General features: G+C 43.7%; 1 protein-coding gene across 2 annotated transcripts in view; it reads right to left on the bottom strand.

Annotated features, from left to right (window-relative positions):
* Window positions 1-8,821, bottom strand: part of TRIT1 (tRNA isopentenyltransferase 1) — a 42,784-nt gene extending 33,963 nt beyond the window's left edge. For both annotated transcript variants that reach the window (XM_033422051.2, XM_004266406.3), the window contains exon 1: window positions 8,633-8,821. In XM_033422051.2, the coding sequence (XP_033277942.1) occupies window positions 8,633-8,806 (174 nt within the window). In that variant the 5' untranslated portion in view covers window positions 8,807-8,821. The remainder of the gene's footprint in view (window positions 1-8,632) is intronic.
* Between the last annotated feature and the right edge of the window lie 6,564 nt (window positions 8,822-15,385).

The raw sequence follows: 15,385 nt of genomic DNA, 5'->3' as shown, positions 1-15,385 counted from the left end.
ATTGCAATGAAGAGTAGCGCCTGCTCGCCGCAACTAGAGAAAGCCCGCACGCAGCAACAAAGATCAAACACAGCCAAAAATAAATAAGTAAATTTAAAAAATAAAAATAAAAAGGAACCAGGGCTCCTTGGAGAAATGGATGATTCTAGGACTGGAGCAGGACAAATGTAAGTTGAAAGCATCTTGTAATGCCAGAAAGGAAGTGCTAAACAAACAAATATGGGGCATGCCAAAGGACACAAGAGTCAACATGAAAGAGCTCCCAATAACCAAGTTGAAATAATTTGAGCAATAAAATAAATAACTTAGTACTGGACTATAACCCAAGAAATAAAATAAATATCCCTACAGATGTAAGTAAATAGGAGAGAGAGGACAAATCTCTGCAAAAGAATTTCTATAAAAGTAGGAGGACTTCCCTGGTGGCGCAGTGCTTAAGAATCCGCCTGCCAATGCAAGGGACACAGGTTTGATCCCTGGTCTGGGAAGATCCCAAATGCCATGGAGCAACTAAGCCCATGCGCCACAACTACTGAGCCTGTGCTCTAGAGGACGTGAACCACAACTACTGAGCCCTCGTGCCACAACTACTAGAGCCCGTGCGCCTAGTGTCTGTGCTCTGCAACAAGAGAAGCCACCGTAATGAGAAGCCTGCACACTGCAACGAAGAGTAGCCCCCACTCACCGCAACTAGAGAAAAGCCCGCGTGCAGCAGTGAAGACCCAATGCAGGGACTTCCCTGGTAGCGCAGTGGTTAAGAATCTGCCTGCCAATGCAGGTGACACAGGTTCGAGCCCTGGTCCGGGAAGATCCCACATGCTGCGGAGCAACTAAGCCTGTGTGCCACAACTACTGAGCCTGCATTCTAGAGCCCGCAAGCCACAACTACTGAGCCCGCGTGCTACAACTACTGAAGCCCTCACGCCTAGAGCCCATGCTCTGCAACAAGAGAAGCCACCTCAATAAGAAGCCCACGCACCGCAACGAAGAGTAGCCCCCCACTCGCCACAACTAAAGAAAGCCCGCGTGCAGCAATGAAGACCCAACACAGCCAAAAATAAAAAGATAATAAATAAATTTATTTTTAAAAAAAGACCCAACACAGCCAAATAAATAAATAAATAAATAAAGACCCCAAACATACACATAATTTAAAATAAAACAGAAGTAGGAGGAATGAAGGAAATTACCACAATAATTATAGCAGGAAAGATTCATTGATAAATGTTAAAATTAGGAGGTGAAACTTTAAGGAAAAACAAGATATCTGCATTGCCTCAAGCAACTCCCCTAAAATATTAATTACTGTGGTGCTTTTAACATATTCCCACAAATTCTTTGATAGTCCTCCCTTCAGGATGTGGAGCTTAAATCCCCTCCCGTTCAATGTGGGACTTAGCAACTCATTTCCAACAAAGAGAGTATAGAAAGGAAAAATAGGGATTTCCCCAGCGGTCCAGTGGTTAAGACTCCGAGCTTCCACTGCATGGGGCGCAGGTTCAATCCCTGGTCAGGGAACTAAGATCCCACATGTCACACGATACAGCCAAAAATAAATAAATAAATTTTAAAAAATGAAAAGAAAAAGATTTAACTTTACAGTAGAGGAAGCTGGCAGACACAACCTAAACCAAATGATCAAGGTTAACATCACTAGTTGATGTTAAATCATGCTGACATTATACCCTGATATGATGCAATGAGAAAGGTACTTCACCTCTGTGGTATGCCTTCTCAAAATTCATAATCATGTGAAACCATCAGACAAACCCAAACTGAGAGACAATCCACAAAACAGCTGACCAGTACACTTCAAAAAGTAGCAAAATCATGAAAGACAAGGAAAGACCAAGAAATCTGTCACAGATTGGAGACAAGCAGACATGAGGACTAAATGTAATATGGTATCCTACATTGGATCCTGAAACAGAAAAGGGACATCAGTAGAAAAACTGGTAAAATCCAAATGAAGTCTCCAGTTTAGTTAACAGTATTGTGCCTGTGTCAATCTCTTGGTGTTGATAAATGTGCCATGATGATATGTTAATTTTAGAAGAAGCTGGGTGAAGAATATACAAGAACTCTCTGTACTACCTTTGAAACTCTTGTGTAAATCTTATAATTACTTCAAAATTTAAAAACTAACAGTAATGTAGAACAGGGTTTCTCAACCTCAGTACAATATATTGATATTTTGGGCCAGATAATCTCTGTTGGGAGGAGCTGTTTTATGCATAGTAGGATGTTCTGCAGCATTCCTGGCGTCTACCCACTAGACGCCAGGAACCCACCTTTCCATTTGTTACAACCAAAAACGTCTCCAGAGATTGCCAAGTGTCTCCCGGCGGGGGGGCCGGGCAAAATTACCCCAGATAGAGACCGAGATGAGGGTTCAAGAAAGTAATTTTTGGTAGGGGTGAGATAATAATAGGGCCTACCTAATAAGGTTGTGGTGAGGATATTAAATGAAATAATATATGGCAAACTTCTAGAACACTGCCTGACATATATTTTATTATTGTTATTATTTTCAGTATTATTATTATTCATGGTACAGTGGTAAGAGCTTGAACTCTGGCTGACACAATGAGGAAGGAGCAGCGGTAAAGTTCCAGCTCAGAAGTAGGGCCCCAAAGGTAAGCAAAGAGACAAACAGGACCCTGGTCTGATTCAAACTTATCTAAAGAATCCAACAAACTATACAGGAAACCACAACCAGTTCAGTTAAGCCATACTAGAGTATATGCAGAGCACATAGGTGAATTCCTATATACCCAAATAACTTAACACCCCTCAAACATACATTCCTTCTTGAAGTGGAGCTGTTTCAACACCCTGCCCCAGGCACTGAAACATCAGGGCAGCACCTCATCCTCACAAATCTGAAACTGCAAGTCCCATTTGTGCTCTCCTATGGTTTCCCATTTAGCCAGTAGTCACTTCTCCTTCCTTACATAACATGGGAGGTTTGACTCTAAAGTTCTTCCCACAGCTGCAAAAAAACTGAATATATATGTACAACCCACCCAAGCTTAATACTGTAGCCAAAGGAAAACCAAATTCACTCACAACGGATCTGAACACAGGGACCTAGAAATTAATATATATATTTTTAGATGAGTCAAAAATTTTGAGATTTCCTCTGGCCTACTCTCAAGCTCAGTCCTGTAAAACACTGCCTCTGTAAGTTGTGGAAAGTAGCCTCTGGATAGCCCTCATTTCTCCTAGTTAACAGATTTTTCTAGCTTTCATTTTCATGTCCTAGTAAGCCACTGTGATCCACTATCCCATCTCTACTTTCATATCTCTCCCCCATGCAACCCAGATCTCCCTTGAGCACTAGCAAACAGTCCTTTGGTAAAAAACACTGCTCCTAAATTATGTTCCAAAGCAGACAAAGAATGCAGAACTCCACATTTATTAGGTGACACATAGCTTGCTTACTAGTCAGACTGCCAAAAATAATTTGCTTCCCCTCTTGTAGGTTTAGGCAAACACAAGGGAACTGTGCTCCCATGTATGACTACTGCTTCTCCACAGGACTTGAAGAACTAAGGCATTAGAGATACTTCCTCTCTATAAACCCAAATAGAACACTCTGTTTATTTTCTCTTGGCATATAGTTGGTAGTCTGTATTTCCAGGCAGCCATTGTACATCTTTTGGCAAGTGCCTTCAAATTTCTCAGTACAATGTTTCATCCAGTCACTGAAGGCAATGCATTGTACCTTAAATTTACATGCCAAGAAAAAGACTCAGACTGAAAAGAAGACCTTCAGTATCATCTTCCTGCAATACATCAGACACTACACATGAGTTAGAAGACCCAGATCCAATTCCCAGGTGTGCAAGTGTCTTGCAGTGTGATCTGTAGTCTGCTCTTTAATCTTTCTGCACCTCAGTTTTTCCATCCTGGAAAACAGGGATTGTATTACCTGTCCCTCCTTGAATTTAGACTCTTACTGCTAGCTGAGAATATTTATGCTTCTACAACTTGTGAAACTGGGGTTTGGAAAACTCAGAAAATTAAACACAAAATGTTTCTCACTTTTGTCAGACCTACCATGAAAAATCCACAGTTGAGCCCAGCAGAAGTCCCTAAGCAAGTAATCCCTCAGAAAGTTAGTTCTGACTTCCCACTCAACAGACCACTGACACAAGAATGAGAAGTGAGGGGCCAGGCAGGACCTCAGGTGCTACATGGCTAAAAAAGCAAGTCATTGTCTATTATGTTCCCTGACAGTATTATCACCCTAGACACACTACCCTTAACACTCCATTGTGGTTTTATCTCAAAGAAGCTACCTCAATACTTAGAGCACTTACTTCTTCAATGTTTACGAAAAACAAGCACTTTCCCTGGATGGGAAGTGCCCTGCTGGGATTGCCTTGGGATGACCCTACAATTAAGGTAGGACAAAGGGATGACAAAAGGAGTATGAGGTGCAAGAGAATTTAAGATTTAAGGCAGTGTTTTACAATCCTTTCTGAGTCACTGGTACAATTTTGAAATACAAAACTCTGGGCAGCATTCCAAAAGAGATTATTAAAATTCAAATACTGGTTTTTAGAAAGATCAATTTGGAAACTTGAAAAACCTTTCTAATTATCCACTTTCCATTAGGTCCCCCTTTAGTCTGCGTGGCTGTCGCAACAAGGAAGTTTACTGCTCGGTCTAGGCTCTCCACAAGGCCTAGTTTCCCTCTGTTCCACTAAACACTGCCTTTGGTATCTTCGAATTATTGACATTAAATTATATCTCAGCTGCAGTAAGTTTCAGCCCCCTAGCAATGCATCACATGGCCAACACTCAGCTCAACACTCAACTTGAGAGATATCACTATGAATTCACACTAAGATCCACAATATAAATCCTAAAATACATTTTATACCCTGTTCAAAATGTAGCACACTCCTGTGAAGGATCAGTGTCATACAAGTTAAGAAATACTCTCTAATAATTGAATCCCACAGCTCCTGCCTCATTTAAAGGGATAACTTTGTGTATAGATAAGGCAGGCACTGAGCGTGGAAAGTAGAGACCTATGTCCAACTCCAGGTCTGCTACTTACTATAAGACCTTGTACCTGTTTCCTTAACTGTGAAGTGATAATAATGTCTACCTTACAAGGTTATTGTGAGGATAAAAAAGCATATGTAAGCATTTTATAAACAGTGCTATTCAAATTTAATTCTGCCTGTGGATTTAACTAAAGCTGAAAAAGTTCTTTTAAGAAGCTGGTTAGGGACTTCCCTGGTGGCGCAGTGGTTAAGACTGCCTGCCAATGCAGGGGACATGGGTTCAAGCCCTGGTCCGGGAAGATCCCACATGCCGCGGGGCAACTAAGCCCGAGCACCGCAACTACTGAAGTCCGTACGCCTAGAGCCCGTGCTCCGCAACAAAGAGTAGCCACCGCTCTCTGCAACTAGAGAAAGCCTGTGTGCAGCAACAAAGACCCAACACAGCCAAAAATAAATTAATTAATTAATTTAAAAAAAAAAAGCTGGTTAACTCCAACATTAAGAATGTCATTTGTTCACATGCTTGCAAAAATTTTCTGCAATCTCAAGTCACTGAAAAGCATTATCTCCTTCCATTGGCTAAAAAGCAAGCAGAGTAGCACTATGCTACGAGGGGCATGGTAAGCAAGGGGAGAAATGAAGAACTGCGTATACCCACAGTGAATGGGGCAGAGATACTTTATTTCATTATTTGAACTGAAAAGTAAACATTAAAGGTCAAAGTTTTCCAACGGGTCTGAGAGGAATATATCCACGTTATGAATATTAAACACAACCTATTGCCAGTTCAGAAAGCTCAATTATCTTCAAAGTGTTTTTCACACATTAATTAATCCTCACAGCATCCCAAGGATGAAAGAAATTTAATTTTCATATTCTAGTTATTTATAACAACAGGAAGAATCTAAATGGATCGTGATGTGCCATTTTGATAAGACAGGTCAACAAATGTTTCATCAAATGTTAAGGATCTACCATATCATCAGCACTATATAAGGCACAAAGTGTCTAACTGATGTGGCCTATTTCACATCGAGCAAGACCTCTAGCAAGCTCAACCTTATGGTACACAGCTATGCGTAAAGAAACATTTCTGAATAGCGGATAACAGCAATTACAGAGCTATAACCAATCCTTATTGCCAGAAGCTGCTAATTTACTTAAAAACATTTGTAAAATTAAGATGTTTTATTGAGAACGCTTTCCTGACAAGGACTATGTGTGGTACATGAGGAAGAGGCAGAAACAGGGAGCAACAGTGTGCTGTGTTGTTTTAAATAGGATTGTCAGAGGCCTCAATAAGATGACATCTAAGTAAAGACCTGAACAAAGAGAGGAAGCAAGCCACATGCTTATGTAGGGGAAAACATTCCACCAGGCAGAGGGAACCTCTGAGTGTAAGAGTCCTAACACGGGATCATACCTGCTGCATTCTTCACACACCCACTAGACTTTCCCCATGGATGTCCTGCTGCAACCTCCACTGTGCCCCGCCAGATCTTCCTGACTTCCAGGCTCACCATACTCTCCCAGGCACACAAACCTGAAACACACTGTGTGCACTGCTCTCTTCTTTCCACAATCAGTGACCAACTCATACTGTAACATGATACTACCTTCAAAATGTTACATCTTTCTCTTCCATTCATTCCCACTAACATACCAGCCCCAAATTACAAAACATTAAGACTGCAATGGACCTTAGATATTATCAGTGAAACGCCATCTTACCGAAGCCCGTATACCCAAGTCTCGGAAGTATCGAGCCAAAGATCTATAATTACTACATTCTTGGACTTTTTTTTTGGCATGCCCCTCCCACCCACCCCCAAATTCATCAGCATACTGCTCACAAATGAATGCTTCTTACACACTGTCTTCATCATGTTACTCATCCCCCATTCCACAATATCTACAATACCTGTTAAATAGTCTCCTTTCACTGTCCTACATGCACACTAAGTTCATTTCACCTTCTAAATCTTCATTCACAGTCCTTCCTTTGATACAATGCCTTTTCTTCTTTATCTATCTAAAACTCACCTATCCTTCAAGTCCCTTTTCACAGAGCTTTCCAAGACTATATCAGCTTTCACTGATTTCTCTTCTCAGAAATTCTATGGTTCATCATAAGATCTAACACGGTAGTCTCCCTCCTCCCCACCTCCCATCCCCACCCCTTGCAAAGCATCATCAATAACTCACTTCAAACACGTATTAACTTGCTTTGTTTCATGTTTATCTGGACTAAAACTCCTTGAAGACAGGATTGCAGTTTTGTCTCTCCAAAAGGGCCTTGCAGAAAATAGCACCTAATCATATTTTTAGCACTTACTGTGTGCCTGATATTGTATTAAGTGCTTTACATATTTAATCTCGTTTAACCATCACAATAATATCATGTTATTGATATTATTCTTCCTCTTTTACAGAAGAAACAAAGACATGAAGAGGTCAGGCTGAGGTTGCATATCTTAGAAAAGGCAAGGCTGGGATTTGAGCTAAAGTCCGCCTCTCAGAGCCAGCACAAAGCAGAGGTTGTGAACAAAGGTTTGTTGAATTATCCTAATCATCTGATGTGTGTTGATGGCCGTGTCATCCCACATGAATTAATGAGGGTGGAAACCATGCCCAGAGTTTACGGGGTACAGTGGGGAGAAGGCCTGCCCCTTCCTGCTGAATACCCATCAGGCGCTAGGTTCAGCACCGGGGATTTCACCGAGCATCTCATTTACACTGTGAAAACTCTTAATTTGTAATTCCTCCATCGGAGATGTACCCCAAATGTCACCCATCCTCAATCGGAGCACAAATGTTCCCAGGTGTGATGTGTACACACTCCTTCTGGGCCTCCCTGCGGCTCAAGGAAGAGGGCAAAGCCTGCTGATTCCCATCAGCCGCTAAGTTAAAAATCTCAGCATCATAAAGCATTTGCCAAGTGCCTGGACTTTTTCAGGACAGGCCACCCTGCTCTTCTTTCTAACACTCATGTTCTCACTTATTAAGCACCAGAGCCCTGTGAAGTAGGCGGCATTTTCTCCACTTCTCAGATAAATAACGTCCCCCCAAACCGACGCTGTTTAGGTCACGTGGCCGATGGCAGATGAGGGAAGAGAATCCAGGTTTCTGACTATCCACCCTGCTTCATTCCCTCAGCAGACACTCGTAGATGGTAAATGATTTATCCTGGTGTCGCTGGGAACTCTAAATAGCAAAAGCTCTGGAGTAATTTTCCTTCAAAAGGTATATAATGGACACCTATAGGTCAACCTTATATGTTCAAATACCATCTCCACGTATTCCCTTAGTGACACAGAGATAGTCGTTTCACCTCCCTAGGTGAATTCCCTCATCGGTAAATGGAGATAATAACAGTACCTACACCAAACAGTAATATCCTGAGAAGTAAATGAAATGATGGCAGTGAAACAGCTGGCACGATGTCCGGCATATAGTGGGCGCCTAGGAATTATGGGTGCCCTTTCCCGGCCCCCTCCGCCCCATAAGCCTCGGGGTTCACCCACTACCATTAAGCGACAGGGTATCCACTCAGCCAGAGGCCCACGCACGGCCTCCGGTTTACCAGGCTGGGGACAGCCGCACTGTCATACCTGCATGGAGTCAGCGCTGACGATCTCGCCACCGAGCCGCTGGCCTAGCTGTAACGCCAGCGTGGATTTGCCGGTGCCCGTGGCCCCGAGAATTACTACAAGAGGCAGTGTCCGTTTTAGGCCCCGGAGCCCAGGGCCCGCAGACACAGCTCGTGCAGCCGCCACCGCCGCCATCTTAAAGAAGTCTACGCTTGCGCAGGAGCAGCTGTCCCCATGGCAACCGTCAGTGCGCCTGCGCGGACCTCGGGCTCTGAAGGGAGGGTGCGGAGGGAGGAAGGAGGTGAGGGACCCAGGTCCCCATGCTCAGAAGCTCCTGCTGTGACTGCCGTCAACTAGCTGCTGATGTGAGAACCTCAACTACCTCCTCTCTTAAATGGGGCATGGCAGTCGTATCTAAAATAGATCTGTCCGTATTATTCTCTCTTTCACGGCACCCAGTTCTTTTTCTTCATAGAGCTAATTACAATATGAAACTATATATTGACCTCTTGTCCATTGTCTGACTTTCTCTCCAGACTGTTAGTTCTATAAAGGCAAGGAACAGATTCTGCCTAGGTCACTACTGTATCTCCAGTACAGTACCTGATACCGAACAGACACCCAATAATTGTCGGTAGAGGGGAGAATGGCTTGCATATCTAGTGCTACAGCCAGTGAGCTCAGAGGTGTGGTGTTCTCCAGGATCAGATCTACCCAGTTCTCAGGCAAGGGCGGCTGCTCTAATGTTTTCATCCAACAACTCAAACTGAGACACAATCATAAGGCAGAACAAGATTTTTCATCTATTTGGCGAAAGGATGCAAGAGATGGGGTGAGAACAGATAAAAAAACAAGCAATAAACAACCCACAACATACAAAGAGAAAAAATAAGGAAGGCAGAAAGGATAAAACAGTAGCAACCCAGATTAAAGTGGGGGTGGGAAAAACTAGGTCCAGAGAGGACCAAAATTCTGGGGACTACACAACCTTTAAGAAAGGGCTATGGGAGATTTCCCTGGCGGTCCAGTGCTTAAGACTCCGCGCTTCTACTGCAGGGGGCACGGGTTGGATCCCTGGTTGGGGAACTAAGATCCTGCATGTGGTGTGTGGCCAAAAAAAAAAAGAAAAGAAAAAAAAGAACTTTGGAACCAGATGAACATAGGTTCAAATCCCCACTCTGCCACTTTCAGCTGAGTGACTTCACACAATTCGCTTAGCCTCAGTTTTCTCATCCTTAAGTACCTCTCAGGACTGCCATAAGGAGAAAATGAAGTAATGCCTGAAAGGTGCCTGCTACAACGCCCTGGCACATAATCACCACCATTTGTTAAACATTTTGTATTATAATAGTAACACCCCATCTGCCTTACTAAAGAGGTTAGAGCAGCAGCCTAAGGGCAGAGGAATTTTCAGTAATGTGTGAAAGTGCCTAAATACCTATTCTACTAACCCTTTGTTAGCCAGTTTAAGAGTCTTAATTGCTTTCTGCCTGAGATTACTACCTGGCTCTGCCTAGCTCACAGGTCATATCACCCTTGGGTCAGAGGAATCACCCCTGGACGGTTAGAGAATATGATAGGCCTGCCCTGAATGACTGCCAATAAATACATTTCTCAATCACTTGGATCACCGCTGGCATAATGGCCATTCTTGCAGACCCAGTCTAAACCTTGTAGTCACATGTAACCCAGGGTCCTTGTACCTCCTTTTCTCACTCCAGCCTGCTTTGATCAAAAGCCTTGTTCTCTCCAATTTGTGGTACCCGCCTGGGGCTGGTTTTAAAATCAAGATGTGTGGCCACATATTGGCAGACACTCTCACATGATGGTTGTTAACTGTAGAGCCTTTGCCTGCAGATTTTCCGAGGGTACGGTTACCTTGACAACAAGCAGAAAGAAGGCAGGCCGGAGAAATGATGCAAATAAAGCAAAAGGGAGGCTAATTTCATGATGACAATCTGACCATGACAGAGGAGGCTCACTCACAGATGGGAAAGTACTGTCCAAGTCATGACCAGGTGACTGTTACGAGAGAGAGAAAGAGAGAGAGAAGGGGCGGGGGGTGGTGGTGGAATTTACCACTGAGAGACCAGAAGAGGGAGAGGCTGGTTACCAAGGCAACTGGGGAGCAAGGAATGAAAAAATGGGGCTTCACCACAGCCGCAGAAAATTGCTTCTAGCCAAGCAACACAGGACTGTTGCTATAGAAACAAAGAGAACAGGGATCCTGTAGACCATGGGGAGAATTATCACTGAAATACTGAGCAGGAAAGACTCCTAAATCAGAATGGAGCCTGTGGTCCAAAACAAATGAGGAGAAGTGAGAAAAAAAACATCATACCATTTCCATTCATTGTAATTCTGCCAGCCCCACCAAAGGAGAATGGGAACATATTTTTTTAATACCTTTAGGCTATTTTATTTGTACCTCTGTCTCCCTAATGATCTTCTGAACTCTAAATTATACTAAGAATAGTTCCTGAAAGATAATCTGTAACTTGAAATCCTAATTAGAGAGATTAAGTTCAAGGGAAAATTGGGAAATTGAAGTCTATGATCAAGAGTTAATAAGTATTTATAAAAAACAACATAAAACCCTCTAATGGGCAGCTTTGCAGAGTAATAAGGAGACAAAAGGCGGCAAAAGGGAGTCAGAAAAGCTATTTGTGGTCATGCCCAGGTATTAGCCCTGACCCCTCTCTGCCTTGTATGAGGCCAGATGGGAAATAGCTTATTCTGAAAGATAGCTCAACAGGAAAGGGAGTCTCTCACTCAAAGTGTATGTGTATATCTAGAGGTGAGGATGCAGAAGCCCATCTCAACACACTCCACTGCTTACAGATTATTTGGGGTTAAAAAAAAAATCTAGTTTACAAGGCAAAAATGCTGGGATACGTTCAGTCTGGAAGAGGATGTCTAAAATGCAGGAATGAGGTACTAGGGAGACTCAAATTACTTGGAGGGTAATAATTCTTGCCTGCCCTTCTGAAAGTCCACAGTCAGCCACCTAATTGTTACCGCTGGTGTGGGTGTGCTGTACCCTAGGGCAGATGGGTAGTCAGGATGGGGAACCTCTAGGTTGCCTCACATTCTTTAGGAAATTGAGAGCAGTACATGGGGTGGAATGGGCATGGGAACATGGCAGAAAAGGAGAAAGGGAGAAGTGCAGAAAGTTAGAGGGGAAATCTAGGTGATGACCCAATTAAAAAAATTTTTACAAAAAGAAAGAAATATAGGGAGAAGGTAAAGGTGAAGCCATTAAGAGTGGAAGGATCATTCAAAATGGAACATCCAGGAAGTTTGAACTTTTTGGAATTCTACAGGATGCTGCGACATGGAAAGGAGGAGGTATATGCCATGGAAGGCCTGAAGCATCTGTTCCCAAGGTAAGAGAAGAAAGTTGGGTCAAAGATAAACACTAGCTCTTTGGTACAATCCAAAGTGCTGAGAATTCCCTGGCAGTCCAGTGGTTGGGACTCTGTGCTTCCACTGCTGGGGTCCCGGGTTCAATCCCTCATCAGGGAACTAAGATACTGCAAGCCGCACAGCCAAAAAAAAATTATTTTTAAATTACAAATTAAGGGCTTTCCTGGTGGCGCAGTGGTTGAGAATCCGCCTGCCGATGCAGGGGACATGGGTTTGTGTTCCGGTCTGGGAGGATCCCACATGCCGCGGAAGCGGCTGGGCCCGTGAGCCATGGCCGCTGAGTCTGCGTGTCTGGAGCCTGTGCTCCGCAACGGGAAAGGCCCCAGCAGTGAGAGGCCCGCGTACCGCAAAAAAAAAAAAAAAAAAAAATCACAAATTAAAACAAAAAAGCAAAGCGCCTTTGCAGCCTGACCCCCATGCTAATTAGAGACCCCAAATAAAAAATGTTTCATGCAGGAATATTTCATGATGAACATGGTGCCTTCATTTGTTTCCTAGGACTACCATAACAAATTACCACAAACTGGGTGGCTTAAAAAACAGAAATGTATTCTCTCACAGTTCTGGAGTCTAGAAGCCCAAAATCAGTGCATTGGTAGGGCCACACTCCCATGCTTCCCCTCTAGCGGAGAATCCTTCCCTGCCTCTTCTAGCTTCTGGTGGTTGTTGGGAACCCTTGACATTCCTTGGTTTGTGGCAGGATGACTCCAATCCTGCCTATCTCACATGGCCATCTTCTCTGTTGTACGTGTGTCTCTGTCCGAGAATTTCCCTCTCTCTCTCTTTTTTTTTTAAATAAATTTATTTATTTATTTGTTTGTTTCTTTAATTTTTGGCTGTGTTGGGTCTTCGTTGCTGCATGCGGGCTTTCTCTAGTTGCAGCGAGCGGGGGCTACTCTTTGTTGCAGTGCGCAGGCTTCTCATTGCGGTGGCTTCTCTTGTTGCGAAGCATGGGCTCTAGGCACGCAGGCTTCAGTAGTTGTGGCACGTGGGCTCAGTAGTTGTGGTGCACGGGCTTAGTTGCTCTGCGGCATGTGAGATCTTCCCAGGCCAGGGCTCAAACCCGTGTTCCTTGCACTGGCAGGTGGATTCTTAACCACTGCACCACCAGGGAAGCCCGAGAATTTCCCTCTCTTAAGGACACCAGTCACTGGATTAGAGCCCACCCTAATCCAGTATGACCTCATCTTAACTTGATTATATCTGCAAAGACCGTATTTCCAAATAAGGTCACATTCACAGTTTCTGGATAGTCATGAATTTAGTGGGGGACAATATACAACCCAGTACAGTGCCTGTGAGTAATCACAACACCTTCTATTGGTCTGGTGAATGGCTGTTTCCATTACTGTTGCCACTGGTGATTGGCCAATTCAAATCTAGGAGCATCGGAATGGCTCAAAACAAGTGAGGGGAAGAAGAGAGTAGAGCTCACCATAAACCATGGAGTTACCACGGTTTCTGTAACTCCTAAAGTTGAGTTATAGTTTGCTCCAGAGCACACCAGAATGTTCTCAAAGAGAGCTCACTTCCTGCCTTCTCAGATCTCCAAGACAGCCTACACACGCACAGGGATCCCCGAAGGCTGCAAAATCAGAGTGGGGAGGTGCAAAAGGGGAAAAGATGCAGAGCCATCAGAGGTCCTTTCCGGTTCTAATCTCATGGCTCCTTCAATCCCTCTCCTCTACTTCTTTGGCCCTTTCTCTTTCTTGTGGCTTTGGCACTGTGGGCCTTCATCATCTTCATATATTGATGAGTCTCAAATCTGTATCTTCATTTCAACCCCCTTTCTAAAGCTTTAATGTCACATTTCCAACTTCCTGTTGGGTGCTCTATTTTGAATGACCCCATTACCTCAATCTTATTTTGTCCCAAACCACAATCAGTTTCTTTTCCTGACTTCCCTATTTCAAAGAATCACAGAGGATGTTTGTGGCAAAAAGATCCCCTTAGAAATCCAGTGCAACCCCTCTTGTTTTGTAAAAATGAGACCACCTGGCCTGCAAATCAGACCAGATTCCTCCCCCTTCCCCAGATTCCACACAACCTTCCCAATCCTCTCTTCCGCATAGCTATTCCCTTAGCTTAGAACACCTTCTTCCTCTTCACCTAGCCAAATACTCCTGGAACTCGTATTTCCAGTTAAAGTCACAGTATCTCCAACAAGAACTTTCTTGACGACTCCAAAGTGCTCTCTTTCCCTTCTGAGGCTTGCAGCCCTTGTCTGAGTCGCTTTACTTTGTGATCATGTTTGCACACTCATAAACTTCCATAAGGAACCATCACTTCATATATCATTGCTCTTACTATGTGGGCACTATTCTAAGCACTTTATTTTATTTTAATTAATTAATTTATTTACCTATATTTGGCTGCGTTGGGTCTTTGTTGCTGTGCGTGGGCTTTCTCTAGTTGCAGCAAGCGGGGGCTACTCTTCCTTACGGTGCGCGGGCTTCTCATTGTGGTGGCTTCTCTTGTTGTGGAGCATGGGCTCTAGGTGCACAGGCTTCAGTAATTGTGGCTTGAGAGCTCTGGAGCGCAGGCTCAGTAGTTGTAGCGCATGGGCTTTGTTGCTCCACAGCATGTGGGATCTTCCCAGACCAGGGATCAAACCTGTGTCCCCTGCATTGGCAGGTGGATTCTTAACCACTGCGCCACCAGGGAAGTCCTAAGCACTTTCAATATAGTAACTTATTTAATCTTTGCCACAGTCCTATGAGGTAGATGTTAATATTATATCCATTTTAGAGAAGAAGGAAACTTCTAGGACTCAAGGGTGTTGAGTGATATTCCCAAACATCACATAGGTAGTAACCCCAAGTCCCTGTTCTTAACCATTTTACTATGCCATCTATACCACCTTCTGTAAATACTTTTGTATCTCCACAGGACATGGCTCCAACCCCTTGTTCCAATGTTTTTCTAAGTGTGACCTCAGGAAATCCACCTCCCTGCTTGCTTGTCAGTAATGTAGATTCCTGGTCCTGACCTACTACATCAGGGTCTTGGGGATGCATAGATTCTTAAGGTCCGCTCAGGTTCGAGGATCATTGCCTTAACCAAAATAGGCCTTAGAGGATTTAAAGACTGAATGGAGTCATTGACTCCAGCGCAGTTTGAAGACACTGCAGTGCCCAGTGAGGACAAATGGAGGGCCCTTATGTGCAACAGCATCACAGACTCACAGCTCCTGCCTGCCATGGGTCATGAGATGCTATGGACCAGTCAGAGGCTCAGGTCTTTGCCCTCCTTTCTCCTCTGTTCATCTCAGTCTCCCAAAATCCTGTCTACTCCTTCCCTGATGATTTATTGCCTCTTGAGACATTAATATGTCCATTTCAGATTACT

This window comes from Orcinus orca, chromosome 1, assembly GCF_937001465.1.
Source record: "Orcinus orca chromosome 1, mOrcOrc1.1, whole genome shotgun sequence".
NCBI classification, from domain to species: Eukaryota; Metazoa; Chordata; class Mammalia; order Artiodactyla; family Delphinidae; genus Orcinus; species Orcinus orca.
Note: the sequence above shows the minus strand (reverse complement) of the source record. Positions and strands in the feature narration are given on the sequence as shown.